The sequence below is a fragment of the Thermobia domestica genome, chromosome 6, assembly GCF_964235325.1.
Source record: "Thermobia domestica chromosome 6, izTheDome1.hap1.1, whole genome shotgun sequence".
Taxonomy (NCBI): domain Eukaryota; kingdom Metazoa; phylum Arthropoda; class Insecta; order Zygentoma; family Lepismatidae; genus Thermobia; species Thermobia domestica.
Genome location: NC_137459.1, coordinates 36,973,348 through 36,988,996, shown reverse-complemented (window position 1 = coordinate 36,988,996; position 15,649 = coordinate 36,973,348). Strand labels below are relative to the sequence as shown.

The following is a 15,649-nucleotide window of genomic DNA, read 5'->3' as shown; positions in this document are numbered from 1 at the left end:
TTTTCTAGCAGAATGTAGAAGAATACAAAATACACCAAATACAAATGAAATCTTTCAAGCTTATGTCCCAGAGAATGCCGTGTAGGCTAAAGAAGACGATGATGAGAATGAATGAAATGGTAGAATGACGAAAATGGGAGAAAATAAGAGAACTTCCCCTTTAAAAAAAACGGCATAAACGCTCTACCTCTGAGCCACCGCGGCCCCAGAATATATTATATCTCTGTATGCTAATCATCTCTAATGCTGGAGATTTAAAAAACTAACAGTATGTGAAAAGTTAGAAACAGTATAACTAAAAAACTAAGTAATACAAGAGAACTGTACAATTTCCTATTAAGCCCGACATCTCTTTACGTTAGAGACACTATTTTAATTACAACACGAAAACAAATCTATGCATAACCATATTTTACTTACCCATTTCGGGAACATCATGTTCTAAGTAACACGCTTGACAGCGGATCTTGTGGTTTTCCGTGTAGGTCAATCCATATTGTGCTAATTGTATAGCCTGCAATGCTCTACCACCCCAATTCATTGGATCAAACGTCTCAACTCTCTTACAGAATTCGCTGTAACTGTATGGATTCCCATCTGCTGTTGCACCAGCTTCACACGAATCATCCTTAAAGCTCCTGGAAATATTTCAGTGAGTACAGATTGACAAATAATAATAATTAACTGCAAGAAAAAAAAATCACATGAATCCTTAAAAACAAAATATTTTATGTCACCTTAAAAGGGAATATTTAGGATTTTACACAAAATACTAGTAAGTATCTCTTTCCTCAGTCAAATTCCTAATGCTTTCCTGCAATCTCACACAGCTGAAATATAATCTTGCGCCAATTACAGTATACTGGTTCTCCATGTTCCTAAATTAGTTCGTTATCCCAATGTACACCCGTGTGCATAAGCTTGTGCGATACTGTAGTTCACGGGTTTTCGCATTTAATACATTTTTCCTTCTGCCTCTGGCTAAAGGAGAGTGATTAGTAAGTGGAGAGGATACAAACCGTTCCTTGTATGAAAAGGTTTCCAAAAAATATTTAAAAATAATAAATTTGTACACGTAAGAAAAAAGAGTAAGCTCGATTGAGTGTATCCTGGTAATCATGCTTTCGAGCAATTTTTCAAGCAACGGGTGGAAAGAGAAACACAAAACTGACTTAATATTCCGTCAAAGGATCTTAATGAAGAAGTCAAACCGAACCAGAATCTTGCACTTCTTCGTGTAAAATTAGAGGCTATATGAAGGGTAAGGGGAAAAAAGAAGGAATGTCACAAAAATTGATTTTTGAGAAAATGGAGTTTTAATACTGAAAACCTCATAAAAAGAATAGGGTTAGTCAAATCTTTTGCCCCTTTTTGCATGGACATTTCGACATCTACGCATGCATGGCATATGCAGTCAAATAGTACCAAGAGACACCAACAGATAGGACAAAGCACCCGATAAAGGACACACATGGACATTCCTTGTTGTTTCCCCTTACCCTTCATATGGTTTGGTAAAGATATTCTCTGTAATCAAAATTTCGTACACACACACAGAAAAACAGAAATCCTTCCTCTCTAGACTCTACGCGATGAAATTTGCAATATTATTTCAATGTATAGAAAAAAAAAAAAAAAATCTTCCCATCAATCTGCTGGAGTGGAGTGTCTGTCTGTGAAACTAATATAGGTAGAACATATTTTACCCTGGCTCAAATCCCAATCTCTTAACGATGACATGACCTGTAGTCTTTTGACTAAGATAAACTTTTGCGATTATTGCATGTTAATTGGCTTGCGTACAGTTCCACAAAATATATACAACGTGTATTTTTCTCTTCCACACGCTCCTTTTCTTTCTGTCTGTATATGTGAAACAGACACACACAGAAGGAAACACCTTATGGTTATAAAGAAATTGAACGCATTGTCTTACAGCAGTGTAGGGGACTTCGTACTACGAAAAGTTGCATACGGTGTTTGCAACTAAAGATTTGACACTATTCAACAGGCTGATACTTTCTTAAAAATACAATAGTTTTAGTTTTGTGCGCCTTTTACACTAATAATTTATATAGTTTAAATGTTGTGACCGACAGCTCAAACATTAGGTATTAACTCTAGCCCAAAATGACTTTTCTTCATTACTTTTGAAGCATGGAATCCACAGTAACTGTCAGCGAAGAAGTTCCTAACTTGCTTTGAAATAGAAACATATAATGAAATGAAAGTACCACACTCGAAAATAATTTTGATCATTCATGAAGTTGCATATGAGATAAAAACGTCTCTATTTAGGAAGGTTCTTTGTTCATTAACTACTGATGATGTGTATTGTTGAAGCAAAATTTTGTTACGATTTCCAAACTATGCTAAAAATAAGTGTCGGAAGTCTTATGAAACGGCTATGTCCATTCGTCTGTCGATAGGTATATCGAGAAGCTGTAATTTGCAAACAATTCAGCGTCCCAAAACAGATTTTATCTCCTTCATTAATCCTCTATTTTAACCGGAAGAGGCAGAAAACAACAGTTTCCGGTTTCATCGTTGATTACCATAGAACAAAAACAATAACAGACAGCGATAGCGACACACGGTACTGCATCTGTTCTGCTGTAAGAAAATGTGGTACCCATGTGGAGGAAGGCACTTTCATTTTCAAATGTGCACTTAGCGCTTTCACAGACATATACCTATCATTATGAATAATTGGTGCAACAGTATTCAGTAGCGTCTCGTTAATCACGGACGGTCTTTGTTCAGGATGCGGAAGCAAAGCGCCTGATTCGCGCCCATCTTCGAACAACTTGTGTCATCGGTACATTGTAGCTCTACTGTCTTGGTCAGCATATGAATGTTTTCGCAGCACTTTTCCCTAAACGCCAACAGAATTTTATGGCATGTCGCTGTTCATTTTGAATGCTCATTGCAAAAAACAATTTTATACACAAAAACCTAAGAAAGTAAACGAAAGATGTCCCATGTAAATCAACACAGCTACTAACTAACGTGGTTTAGAAACATGTCGCAACTTACTACGGATAGAGAATTAGCCATCCTACACGACGAGACTAGTGCAGAGACTATAGGCAGTGTTGCAAAGAAAAAAAAAAAAAACTCTCTCACATTATCTGTGGCATCATATGTACACCAAATTTAAACGAATGTAAAACAGTTGCACTGTATTTACTATTAGACGCTATAGGATACACATTAAACAACTAAATGAATATGTACTAACCTCAATATCAGTTTTAAATCATAATTACGTTAAATCATCTCGACAATCGCTGGGATTTTCATCGATAACACATCACCTAGTTATGTAAGACCCCTTGTAAACCTCTCTCCCCACTTATGAACTATGCAATGACCAACGAGCGTCGAAATGAGTTAACGTAATCTCGATTTCAAACGGATAGTAAGGTAACAACATTTATTTATTTAACAATCACCAGATACAGCTCAGAGGCCATTTTATACTGGATATCTAACAACAATAACAATGGAAAGGACTTGGGAAGGTATCGGCCAGGGCCTGTTTAGTAAGTACCATCCCGGCATTTGCCCCGGTAGGACTGAGGAGAACCCTGGAAAACCCCAGTCAAGATGGCAGGCGAGATCTAACCCACGACCTCCCGAATGCGAAGCCAATGCCTTACCGCTTGAGCTACTTCGCTCGGTAAACATTTTTTTAATCGTTGTACTACAATTTTACCATGATTTAAAGCTCATATAACATAACATGTGGTGTTATCAAAACTATGTAAAAAGGAGTACAATGACTCTCTACTGTGGTATTACAAATTAATTTCTACGAAATACTGTCCTGCGTGAATAAAATACCTACTTATCCTTATGTTTCGTGGTTACAAACAAACATGAAAACGTAAGAGTTTAAAGGTGAACATGAGCAATTCAATTAACAAATCGAAGTTAAACACACATGTTTAAAACGAAACAACAACAAAATGTTCTTAAAACTCTAGTTTAGCTATACCCTAGACCAGTGGTTTCAAACCATCTCTGGCTGACTGAACACTACTGAAAACACACGGCACATAGTGGTGAGTTTTCGTTACGTGGCGAGGCATTATTTTGATTTGAAGGTGTTCAAATCTACTTTTTAGATTGAGTATATATAGGGTGTTTCAAAACAACACCGACAACGTTTGGGAGCCGATTCCTGACACCAAGATAAAACAAAAATTATAGACCTACCTGAGTGCACAAATGCCTCCTTTCGGAGTTTCTGGCTGCAAAAAACATGAAAGGTCCATAGCTCTAAAACTATGGGACATATCGTAGTCGGGTCAAAACTTCGGAACGAGTATGTACCCTATCCAAAAATACAAGTTTCAGAATTCTGCGATACTTCCGCAACCATTTTTATAGAGGTAGTTGATGAGTACTTCAAGTTATATGACCGTAGAAAAACACCCTCTATATATATAAAAAAAAAAAAAAAAAAAAGTGCGTGAGTACCTTAGGATTCTGAAATATGTATTTTTGGATAGCGCACATATTAGTTCCTAAGTGAAGTCTTGACCGGACTATGGTAGGTCCCACAGTTTTGGAGCTATGGGCCTTTAATTTTTTTTTTTCATATTTTCGGCAGCCTATAACTCCGAAACAAAGCGACTGTGCACCCAGGTTGGTCTATACTTTTCGTCTTATCTTGGTGTCAGGAATCACCTCCCAAACATTGTCGGTGTTGTTTTGAAACACCCTGTATATATATGTTGCACAATAATAAGTATTTTCGTACACTACTGCGACGTTTTTTCTTCTTTCTTTTCTCCGGCCGTATTGAGCTTAGGGTATCAGATTGGTTTGAATAATATAGTAGAGCCCTAACTCGATCTAATGTGGACGGAAGTGTGGCCGAGCTTGTGAAAATGTCGGGTTATCGGGATTGGGGTTAAAGAAGAATAAGTGCGAGTGTTTCCTCAAAAAATACAGTACTGTACTTGTATGTGTTCTTTACTTGACAATACAACAGAGAATAAACCGCCCAATCACCCTTAAACAAAGGAAAAGTACGTACTTTATAAAGGCGTAGAGCTTTTACTATACATGAAAATGAAAATTAATGAATACACACTGTACAGTAATTTACCTGATCTCAGACAATGACCTAGAACGGGTCTGCGCGCGGGGTCTTTTCGCCCTGCCAGGGTGTGGCCGAGTTATTCGCAATGCCGACTTTCAGGGACTCTACTATACACCAATAATAATGTATTAAGTACACTAGTTTCAAAATTTTAACTCGAGAGAAATGGCTCACTCGTCAGAATTGCTATTTGCAGAGAAATTCAAAATTATAAAACAAGAGAATTATAGCATAACCCATTGAGCAAAACTATTCAATGAAACCAAATTTGTTATAAAACAACCTTAAGTTGTATGTGAATAGCTGTACCTTATTCTGTCAAAAAAATTGTTTAAAAATATGATAGTTCTTAGAAGATATAGTAAATACATTTCACAACAGTTGTTGTCACAACATTTTTGTCCACATGCAGAGGGATAATGTCAAAATAAGATTTGCTTTGGTAACTCATTTGCATCAGGTTACGATTTTTCCATAAACTGAAAGACTAAACATAAAAATAAAGCCTTCGAGAATTTTGTTTTCACTGGTAGTGTTAGACACAGATATGTATTTCTGCAACTATAAACACGAAAAAACAGCACCTCCATTATAAGTGCTCTCTTCTATCGCTGTGGCTAATACTATCATCGCTAGACTCGCGCTGGCTTTGCGGTTCTTCGGTCGCGTTTAGTACATCAGGATTACTTCTTCGGGCGAAGTTTCACTCTGTTTTGTTGCTTTATTATATATATATATATTTTTCCACAAGTGATGTAGAAATCTGAGGTGATTAGTAGCATATACACCATGTCTCCTATGGTTTGTTGCCGGTTGAAGTAACGAGTAATGCTCTCGGAAATGTTTATAGAGTCCTTGTTGCACGCTTGTTGAACCTCCTCGGACATTGGTAACAACATTTTACCAATATTCCTTTGTGAATGAGTACTTTATGTAGGCTCTGAGGCATGAAGTGCCAGGTATATTGTGACATACACTTACGCAAAACGTTTGTAATTTTTCGGCATCTATCTCATTTCCACATTTTACGGTAGTGAATACTAGATGTTACCGTTTTATTACTGTCTCGTCGATACCCGATTTGTAAATGTCAGGCGTTGGAGTGAAGTTGTAGGCGTAGGTAACTACACAAAACGTGTGATTTATTTTCGTGTATGTGTACATGGCGCAAAAATCTGCGTCATGAATTATGCATGTAACCTACCCTTCTACCCTAATCTAACCTCTATGGGTCAATGCAAGTGTGTGTCCGCGTAACATCAACAGATACAAATGAAAGATTTTATGTAAGTATTTCTGGACCCGTATAACGGAATCAAGACACAAATTTATTAATTGCAGGTTACTGTAGCCTAAGACATCACAACTGAAACACCGACATATGCTTTGAATAATGTAATTGTTATGATTACAAATACTTAAAAATAACAATACTTCTTATCCATCAAATACAATATATATTATTATAATCTGTCACTGGAAATGCGTACTTTTAGTAATTAAATTAGAAGTTGCATAAAATTTTTAAACGAAACAAAATTTACCTACCCATATTATTTGTGAAAGAAAAATTACAGAACATTCAACAAACGGGTACTCAGCAGGTAGAACTCTCCACAGATGGCCTATTCATGGTGATACAAAGATAAACATCGATTTTAACTTACCACTGAAAGCAGGTTATTGGCTTCTGTATCAGACTCTACACAACGCGAACGAGTTTGTAACCACACCTTTCCCAAGTTACAATATGTTTTGCTTGAAGTAATTTTTGAGTTTTTGCCGCGCCTAATAGTAAACACTGGTTACTGTGCGACATCGCGATACACTTGTTTGAGTTTTTTTTTATTATTATTATTAAAAATAATAATTTAAATTATACAGAAAGCTATTCAGCGTATGTTTGAGCAAATGCGAATCCTTCATCCTGTGCGCACAATGAACTCGTCCGATTTTCGTCAGACCTCTCGATATAATCTGAGAGTTGTATGTTTTCTTGATGACAAGGAAATCCCTATCAGACGGAGTCGCTTTCAGGATCAGTACGTTCTAGCCCTTTACGAAGCAAAGTTTAGTGTTTCAGTGATCAAGAAGTAATGTACGACCATGGCTTGTGACATTAGCTTGACTTTAATCAAGAATGTAATGGGTGTCTATAACAATTCTGTGACCCTAGCATTCAGTTCTCCAACAAAATGGACACGACCGTGCGTACACAAGGCACCCAGCATGAAGGCGAAACTTCGAAGGACGAGCATGCAAGAGAATATCCGACCCAATGATAGGTGTCAAATCATTTAAATGTATCTTTGGGAACTGTCAACCGCACCTTATATCAACGACCGAATCTTGACAAATATATTCAAGACTAGTGGTTATCACCTTACCGATGCCTCCCCATAGGAATTCAAGTGAAACGCTCAGAAGTTATACGAGCAGCATCTGGCAAGCATGCAAACTGATTTTCCGAAAGGGTTCATGGTGGCTGCCCGCTACTGCCACTGAGGCAAACTAAAGATCGCAGGGTGAAAAAGAACTGCAAAAGCAACTCACATTACTACCAGGAGGGTATCCTGGGGCCGATCTACGAGCAGAACTATAAGAAATGTACAGAAACGGGATCAACGTGGTTTGTATCCATCAAGACACAGCTTCACCACACACCTGAAGATCGTCTCTTCATTCTACCAGGATATGAATAGGCTACTGGAATACAGGTCATACCTATCAACGAGACACCTGTGAAGTCTCCAGATCTAAGTTCAATGTACTATTGTGGATATGGACTGCTTAAATGGGCTTTGGACCAGAAGTGTGTGACAACTGTGAGTGGACTCCGGGAAACTATGACAGAGGCATGAATAAGATCTCCCTCGTTGTTCTCCAACGGAGCATTCTGCAATGGAAACTATGTTGCCAGGCCATCGGTTCGGAACCAGAGCAGAGACATCTAGTAATACAGCACATTCTGCCATGTATTTTCGTGGGTACAATTGGTCTATGATATCAAACATACGAAGTTCATCGAGAAGAGAGAATTTCTTTTGGCCCTAACGGGATGAACGTTGATTTACCTTAGGATCTAACGATGGCAGATCTTAATTAATTTACTCCAAAGGACTACTCTGTTGAAGTTTGGTAATCATAGAAGAATCCAGCAGGAGTCGTAAAACTACCAGTTTCTGTTGTTCTCTGATCCTACTTGTGCGAGAAAATGTCAGGCACCAAAGCAAATGTCTACATTTTTGGTCACAATACGTTTTTTCTACTTGTCACATCAACACTTTATAGCCCTGTATCTGTATATTTCAGCAGCTTCGGTTTCACACATCGAATCAGACGATCTTGCAAAAGCCTCCCTACAGCATCAAAGACGAACGCGACCATTGGAGTCTGAAACCTACGCAGGAAGAGCTGAAATTCAATGGCCACTATCTTACAGAAAGGCAGTTTGCACTTAATAAATGGATCGCCTGCTGCCTTTTTTTCAGGGTTCGTACAGGTCTTGTGTTTGGCAGCTTTGATGGTTCTAGAAATTTAATTACACAGTTAAAAATTTCCAATGATCTCTGAAAAACAAGTGTCATTTCCCTCAACTTCAGAGTAAATTTTGTTATTTTTAAGTGTTTTCCTTTATCTAAATAAAATCATTCGAAGAAACTTCCAATTTTCCGCTGATTTGCCACTTTCTAGGAACCCTTTTAACATTATGCCGAACTTTGCGAAACGGAAGAACAGCAACACCTAAAGTTACACTCCAGACTATCACAAAATAGCGTATTTTAATAAGTATTCTATTAAATCAAATCGCAACGTAATACCTCAATTATTTAAGTGAAACCAAGTTTATCGTTGACACTGTCAACAGATTTTAATTAACAAATTATTATCATTGCGTCAAGCAGGGTAGATGACATCGTAAATTTCAATTAAAAAATATTTAGGATTTAGATGTCTGGGCTTTCGGCATCTAAGGCCATTTAGCTCTTCACGATTTGAGGGATGACGTCCCTCGGCGAGCACAAAATCCTGGGAAATGGAAGGAAGGAAGTGGTCTGGGACCTATAAGTTAGTTACCACCCCGGCATTTACCTGGTGTGAACGAGGAAAACCCATGAAAACCTCATTCAGGGTGGCTGGCCTAAAAAAGCGCGTTACACTTTTTCGACCGATTGACCCCACCGGGAATAGAACCCGGGACCCAATTAATATATATCAGGGTGGATTGGTTTAAATCACTTGATTTTTTAAATAAAAATCGTTGATTTAAATCGAATTCCGAAATAAATTAATTTAAAGCGAAAATAAGTAAAATCCCGTTTCTGCTCTGTTATTTCGATTATGGAAGTTAATAATCATAATACAATGAGACTCAAATGTACAGTATAGTATGAAAACAAGCATCATGCAAAGGATGATTAGGGAAAATCCCGTTTTGAACAGGTAACGGAGCAATCCTGCATTCTTCTTTTCGTAAGATTGAGTTTGGGTTTTAAAATCGTTAACTATTCCAACGGGGAAATCACCATCGACATTTAAGACGATAATTCTTTTTTGTGCGTGTCTGTTTGTTTGTTCCCAGATAATAGGGCGTATTTAGAGGGGTCCTATCCCCTCTCCAATTTTTTTTTTTTTTTTAATTTTATAACTGTAGGCGAAATTTATGTGTTTCATGCCGCAAGTTAGTTCTGAGTTTTTAAAAATAGGCCCCTGCCAAATATCAGTAACTTTTGTGAAAAAAAGTGTCATTTTGATAAACGTTGCTGTACTTTTTCCTTAATGCTTAACCTTTTAAATTATATCACCTATTTTTAGGTGATAGGGTAAAATCTTCATTATTCGATTAAAAAAGTACCAATAAGGCTTCGTTTTCTTTTAGAACACGACTGGAGGCATTTTAGAACATGCTACATATGCTTTAACGCCTTTCTGCGTTGAGGCATGTGTGTGATGACGTCATAAATTTAAAAAGATATTTTTGTTATGCGTATTATTATTTTTTGGTGGGTTACATTTTGCATTCAGAAGACTGAAATTTTGCACACTCGTTCAGTGCACTCCTTAATAATTTTCAGATGTTTTCAGATCTCTGCGTGGAAAAAGCGGGGTCCAGAGGAGCAAAAAAAATTTTTTTTTTTTTTAAGGATATTTTTAACAAAAATTAGCTTTTTTCGTGATTTTTCCGCCTCAGATGGAGACATATGAATGGTACCGTTTGAAAGGCTGTTCTGTTCTGAAGAAAATCGTGTACGTACTATGCCCCTAGCATAAATAGGGATGCCTCAGGAAACTATTATCTGAGATCCTGTTTAATACGGGAATCTGGGGTATTTGGGGAATATTATTTTTCGCGGCTTACTTTTGCACCTACAAGATTGAAATTTTGCACATTTACTCAGTGTACCCCTCAGTATTTTTCAGATTTGTTTCAGACCTCTGCCTTAAAACAGGAGGAGGTGTCCACAGAAGTTTTTAAAAAAAAAAAAAAAATCCTTTTTTCGTGAATAACCCCCTCCCTCCCCCCAAGATACATGATGGAGACATTTGAAGGGTATCGTTTGAAAATTTGTTTTATTCTGAAGAGAATAATGTACAAATCATGATCCTAGGATAAATAGGGATGTCTGAGGAAATTTTATATCACATCCGGGTTATCTGGGGCATTCTGGGAATGTTCTTAGCTCATTGTTAAATAGTTTCCTCACCCTTGCTACTCAAGAAAGAAGCTTGAAATTCTATACACACATTTAGATTTCCCAGTTGATTTTGAGATCTGTGCGTTAACACAGGGGAATCAAAATTTTAAAAAGTTAAAGAAATGCCGATTAGTCTCAAAATTTCCCGCTTCAGGGACATGATAGGGAAATGTGAATGTTACCGTTTCAAAAGCTGTTCTATTCTAAAGAGAGTGATGTATGTACCATGATCCTAGGATAAATAAAGATGATTTTGTAGCTGCTTGACAAAGTCTATAATTTACTTTTAAAAAAGAGCCATAATTTAAAAGGGTTAAGAAACATTGTTTGGGATTGATATAGGTTAACGATTGGGGATAATTCAAAATTCAACCCCAATTCTTTCACTTAAATGGCATAATTAGCATTTAATACTAATTCCTAATGCTTTTTCTTCAGTTTGCGACTTGTATTATACGAGGAGAAAGATTTGATCTAAATCAAAAAAATCGATTTAAATAAAAAAAATGATTTAAAAAAAAAAATCATGATTTTTTTCCACCCTGATATATATATACTTGGGATGCTGCGAATCTTAACGGCAGCGTCGCTGCACTTTAGGACATTTTTTTTTAAAGCATTAGTATCATAGTCCAACACTGTGTAAGCATGTACCCTTTTGTACCTAGAGTTAAGTCCGAAGTATCAAAGGAAATTTATAGTACGGTATACTTATGTTGACCGTTCGAAAAATTACAGTTATAAAAAATTACTTACAAGATTCACCTGTAATCATCCAACTATCGAAACTCTTACAGATTTGCAGTCAAAAAACCAAAGTTCTTACTTAAAAAGTGTCCTCTATTGCACAATAATTCTTCGGTATCTAGTTTTCATGGTGGATTACAGCTCATTTGCTCTAGTTTGAAACGATTCCTTCCTTCAACCTGAATCACTTATGGAGTCAAGTTCCAAAGATGATCCAATGTATCACTGGAAGCTATCGCTGTTCACAAAGATTTAAATTACGCGTGTATTAGCGAAAATCCCTTCTTGAAGAAATTACTGATCGAGTTGCATTATTCTACCACATGTTATGATCGTCGTCGGAAATACTGCCGGTTTTAATGTAGATTTATAATAAAACGTATACGTCTAATGTAGTTTGTGATCATAAAAGACTGATGCATCTGTTAAACTCAACGAACCTTAAAACTAAGTAGTTATTTTCAATATAAGAATCTGTGTCAACTGGATTTCGGTTGTCGTTCTCAGCATCTCTCTTCATAAAGACCTGCCATTTACACTCCCAAAATAATTTATAAGGACAAAATAAACGATTTCTCTGCACTTCATAACTGGCAATATTTGCAAGAAAATATTCCTTACAAAGAGACAATCCATTTTTAAAACATAGCACGTGGAATCGTTCTGGACACCTGAGTGATGACGTGTAAATATTGTTTAAAAGCTCATTTCCCAAGCTACGATCACAGAGCAAATTACATAAAAAAATCATCAAACAAAAAATTGGCCATAGCTTAAGTAACTCGACATTTGTATGCATAAGTGTACACGCTTAAAAGTGTCCGAGCACATTATCGAAAGAACGTACTTTTTAAGGGGCGTTTCAATCAACTATAATCTCTCGCGCCATGATGACATTCTTCCAAACTATTGTCACTGTTTATTAGCACTATGGACAGGTCAAGCACGATGCATTTCCGCCAATATTTGATTATCATTTGCTTCTGTTGGATACCCGAGTCCTGAGTTCCATATGAAACTAACTATGGTTATGTTTTGCATTGATTTCTAAAGACAGAATTGCAATTTTTGTTTTAGCTTACACCGGCCTATGCTTTCTTTACCGGCAAGGTTCTAGAATACAGATTCCACTTCCCATTGAGCTGTAAGAAAGACAGAAAACGAGCCTTGCAGGGCTCTAACCTGCCTTCACTCGCTCGGCAATACCATGTGAATTAAATATTAAATCTTGGTACAGAAAGGACCTAAGCTAGCAGACGTATTGTTTTGAACCAAAAATACGAGTTTAAGATCCTTGCACTTAGGTTGAGAGCGAAAGTGGTAAAATCCTTTGACCCCTTCATTGCTACTACACATATTACGGATAATACTATAGAATAAATTCTTGCCTTTGTGTTCTGTTATAGACAGGTTCTTGCCGATTTATCTACTGTAGCTGCACAGAGCCATTGTAAAGGAGATACCACGGAAAACTTTACTCCACAGTGGCTCTGCGTAGTGAATACGCTTACGCCGTAGTCTATGGTGCGAGAGGTCTCGGGTTTGATTTCCAGTGCGGACACTTGGTCGAAAAGCTGTAACTCATTTTTCAGGACAACCGTCCTGAATGAGGTTCTTGCTGGGTTTTCCTCATTCACACCAAGCAAGTGTCGGATGGTACCTAATACACTCTAACAACCCGCTTTCTTCCTTCTATCGATAGTCCGAGGGATGCCTCATACGTTACCAGTTTAAGAACACAGATTACGTTAAATCACAGAAAATGTATAAATAAATAATTAAATCCTCTCCAAAGAAAGAAAAAACAACCTTTAGCTTGTGTGGCACACTGATCCTTAAACAATAATGTCAATTCAGTATTCTGGTTAACCGTCACTCTTTACCATACAATACTTTTTCTACGAGTGTTGAATTCAAGCTTCACCCTAGATCGGCAAAGATTATCTTGAATTAAAATGACCCGACCACCTCTGAGAAGACACAAACATAAGCTTGCACCAAGATTCATAGGTACTGGATTCATAGCTACATAAAAATTTTGATTTTACTGTTACAATGAATGAGTGCATATTAAAGAGGACTGTCTAGGACATTAATTTCCACTTCGAAGCATTTCTGCACAATGTGAAAAAACAGCATTTAATGTTTACAAATACCGGTATAGTGTCAAACCATTACAAGTGCTATACCAGTATTAAAATGAGTGTATGATATCCAGTATTTGTTGCGCGTAACTCGTTAATGAGCGAACTCTCCTCGTCACTGACGTGTGTGCTCCCTGCGGACGGATTCCCGCAAATGTTCCCTGCCCTGACTCGATTAATTAACATTCATGCTTTTAGTGGCCACACAACACAATTTGGTTTATATATTTTCCAGTGTCGTTTTTATAGAGCACGTCAGGACGGGTTTTTATACCGTAATGGGAAGCACAAACCTTGCATACATACTGTCAATCTGTACGCAATTATTTGAACATGCACCAAAGTAATAACAGTCCACATCGTCTTAGAAAATCATTAAGAGAAAAGTCCAAGTTTTACTTCTTTTAAATTTAATGGGCTATTGTAAACCTCACCGATTCATATATCATGTAAAAACTTTATATATTAGTTCAGCCACTTCGTAAAGAAAACTCAATAAAACACCGGTCACCGTACCTGACCCAAAGACACGTCCACTCAAAAACAATTGTAAACAAACTAACGGTGCGACACTTCTCACTTTTACAACGGACGTTATAATAATAATAATAAACTATAACAACCGAAAACAATACGGTGCATCCATCAATGAAACACAAATGGCAGTATGTACAAGGCGGGCTAAACGAAAACAAGGTAATAATGACGCACGTCAAACTCATGCAGGACGCATAACATATACCTACAATATCCGTATCTCCGATTGAATTTAAAACGTTACATAAAATTAAATATAAATATATGCTCACATACAACTACATACCGATTCTATGAGACTGGGTTGCTTCAAATTACATGTCTCTGTACCTCTTAAAATGCTGATGACATTAAGTACAAACACCCGCGTTCCATGTTGCAATACAAAGCCACACGCACTCCACGTTAGGCCTATCAACACAGCAACATTTTTCAGAAACTAATACAGTTTCTTATCATATAAAACTATGGTAACTAATATCTGAATACAACAACAAAAAATTAAATTTATTTCAGTTTGACTGACATTATCAATTCTATTCTCATTCAAAGACAATTTACCTGGATCCAAGCCGAAATGGCGAGTAGTACGGTTCAGTTTCACAGATCTCGAGTTTAGATTTAATAGATTCCAACTTTTGTCCAAAATTTTTGAATTTCTCCATTCTCGTTCACATTAATTTCACTTCACATTAATTATTTCACACTAAGTATATGAAACTTTAATAAAATTTTAACATCACCACACCGCTAAACTATCGTTTCAAGCTCTTCTCTGACATGAATAGTCTTGATACGATTCGCAAGATTGCCAAGTCCTACAAATTAACGATTAACAAAGGCACAGAATACCTTATAAAATTTAGTAACTACAGATTTTTTTTCATTTGAAAATTATATCGACCTGTAATAATAAGTACGTATAAAATGCAGTTTTCTGACTTCTTCAAAATAAAAAGAAGCAGCCACAGCCTAGCAATGCATATATCTATTCACATAAATTTGGAGTAGCTTGTTTCGATATATAAGAACGTAAATCATATAATTATAAATATATCTTTTTTTCCCTGAGCCCAATTCCGTAACTGTTTGCTTCAACGCAATGCAAAACTGCGCTTTATGTTAACAACATGTAGGAATTTTATGAGTCGGCTAATTCATAACAGATTGCGTCGACGCAACGCAAATATTGTGATAAAGACGATTATTTGTTGCTTGTTTTGTAGAGCCTCATAAGGAATGAGCACTAATGTGGTTAACCACCAACTTAGCTTACGGAATACGAGGCATACGGTCACATTTCATTTCACTCTGTCAAACATACACCCAACCAGTGGCGTATTTAGGGGGGTGGCTTCCGGGCTTAAGCCTCCCCCCGAAATCTTACTTAGTATAGTAAAGTAAATGAAATA

At 36.9% G+C, this 15,649-nt stretch overlaps 1 protein-coding gene across 2 annotated transcripts in view; it reads right to left on the bottom strand.

The window, feature by feature from the left end:
• The window catches only part of LOC145687940 (uncharacterized), a 50,919-nt gene extending 35,870 nt beyond the window's left edge, over positions 1-15,049 (bottom strand). For both annotated transcript variants that reach the window (XR_014131814.1, XM_081761515.1), the window contains exons 1-2: positions 14,799-15,049; positions 421-638 (exon numbers count right to left, since the gene is read on the bottom strand). Coding sequence is in view for 1 of the 2 variants with exons in the window: in XM_081761515.1 (XP_081617641.1) it covers positions 421-638; positions 14,799-14,902 (322 nt within the window). In the remaining variant the exon portion in view is untranslated. The remainder of the gene's footprint in view (positions 1-420; positions 639-14,798) is intronic.
• Positions 15,050-15,649: the final 600 nt, after the last annotated feature.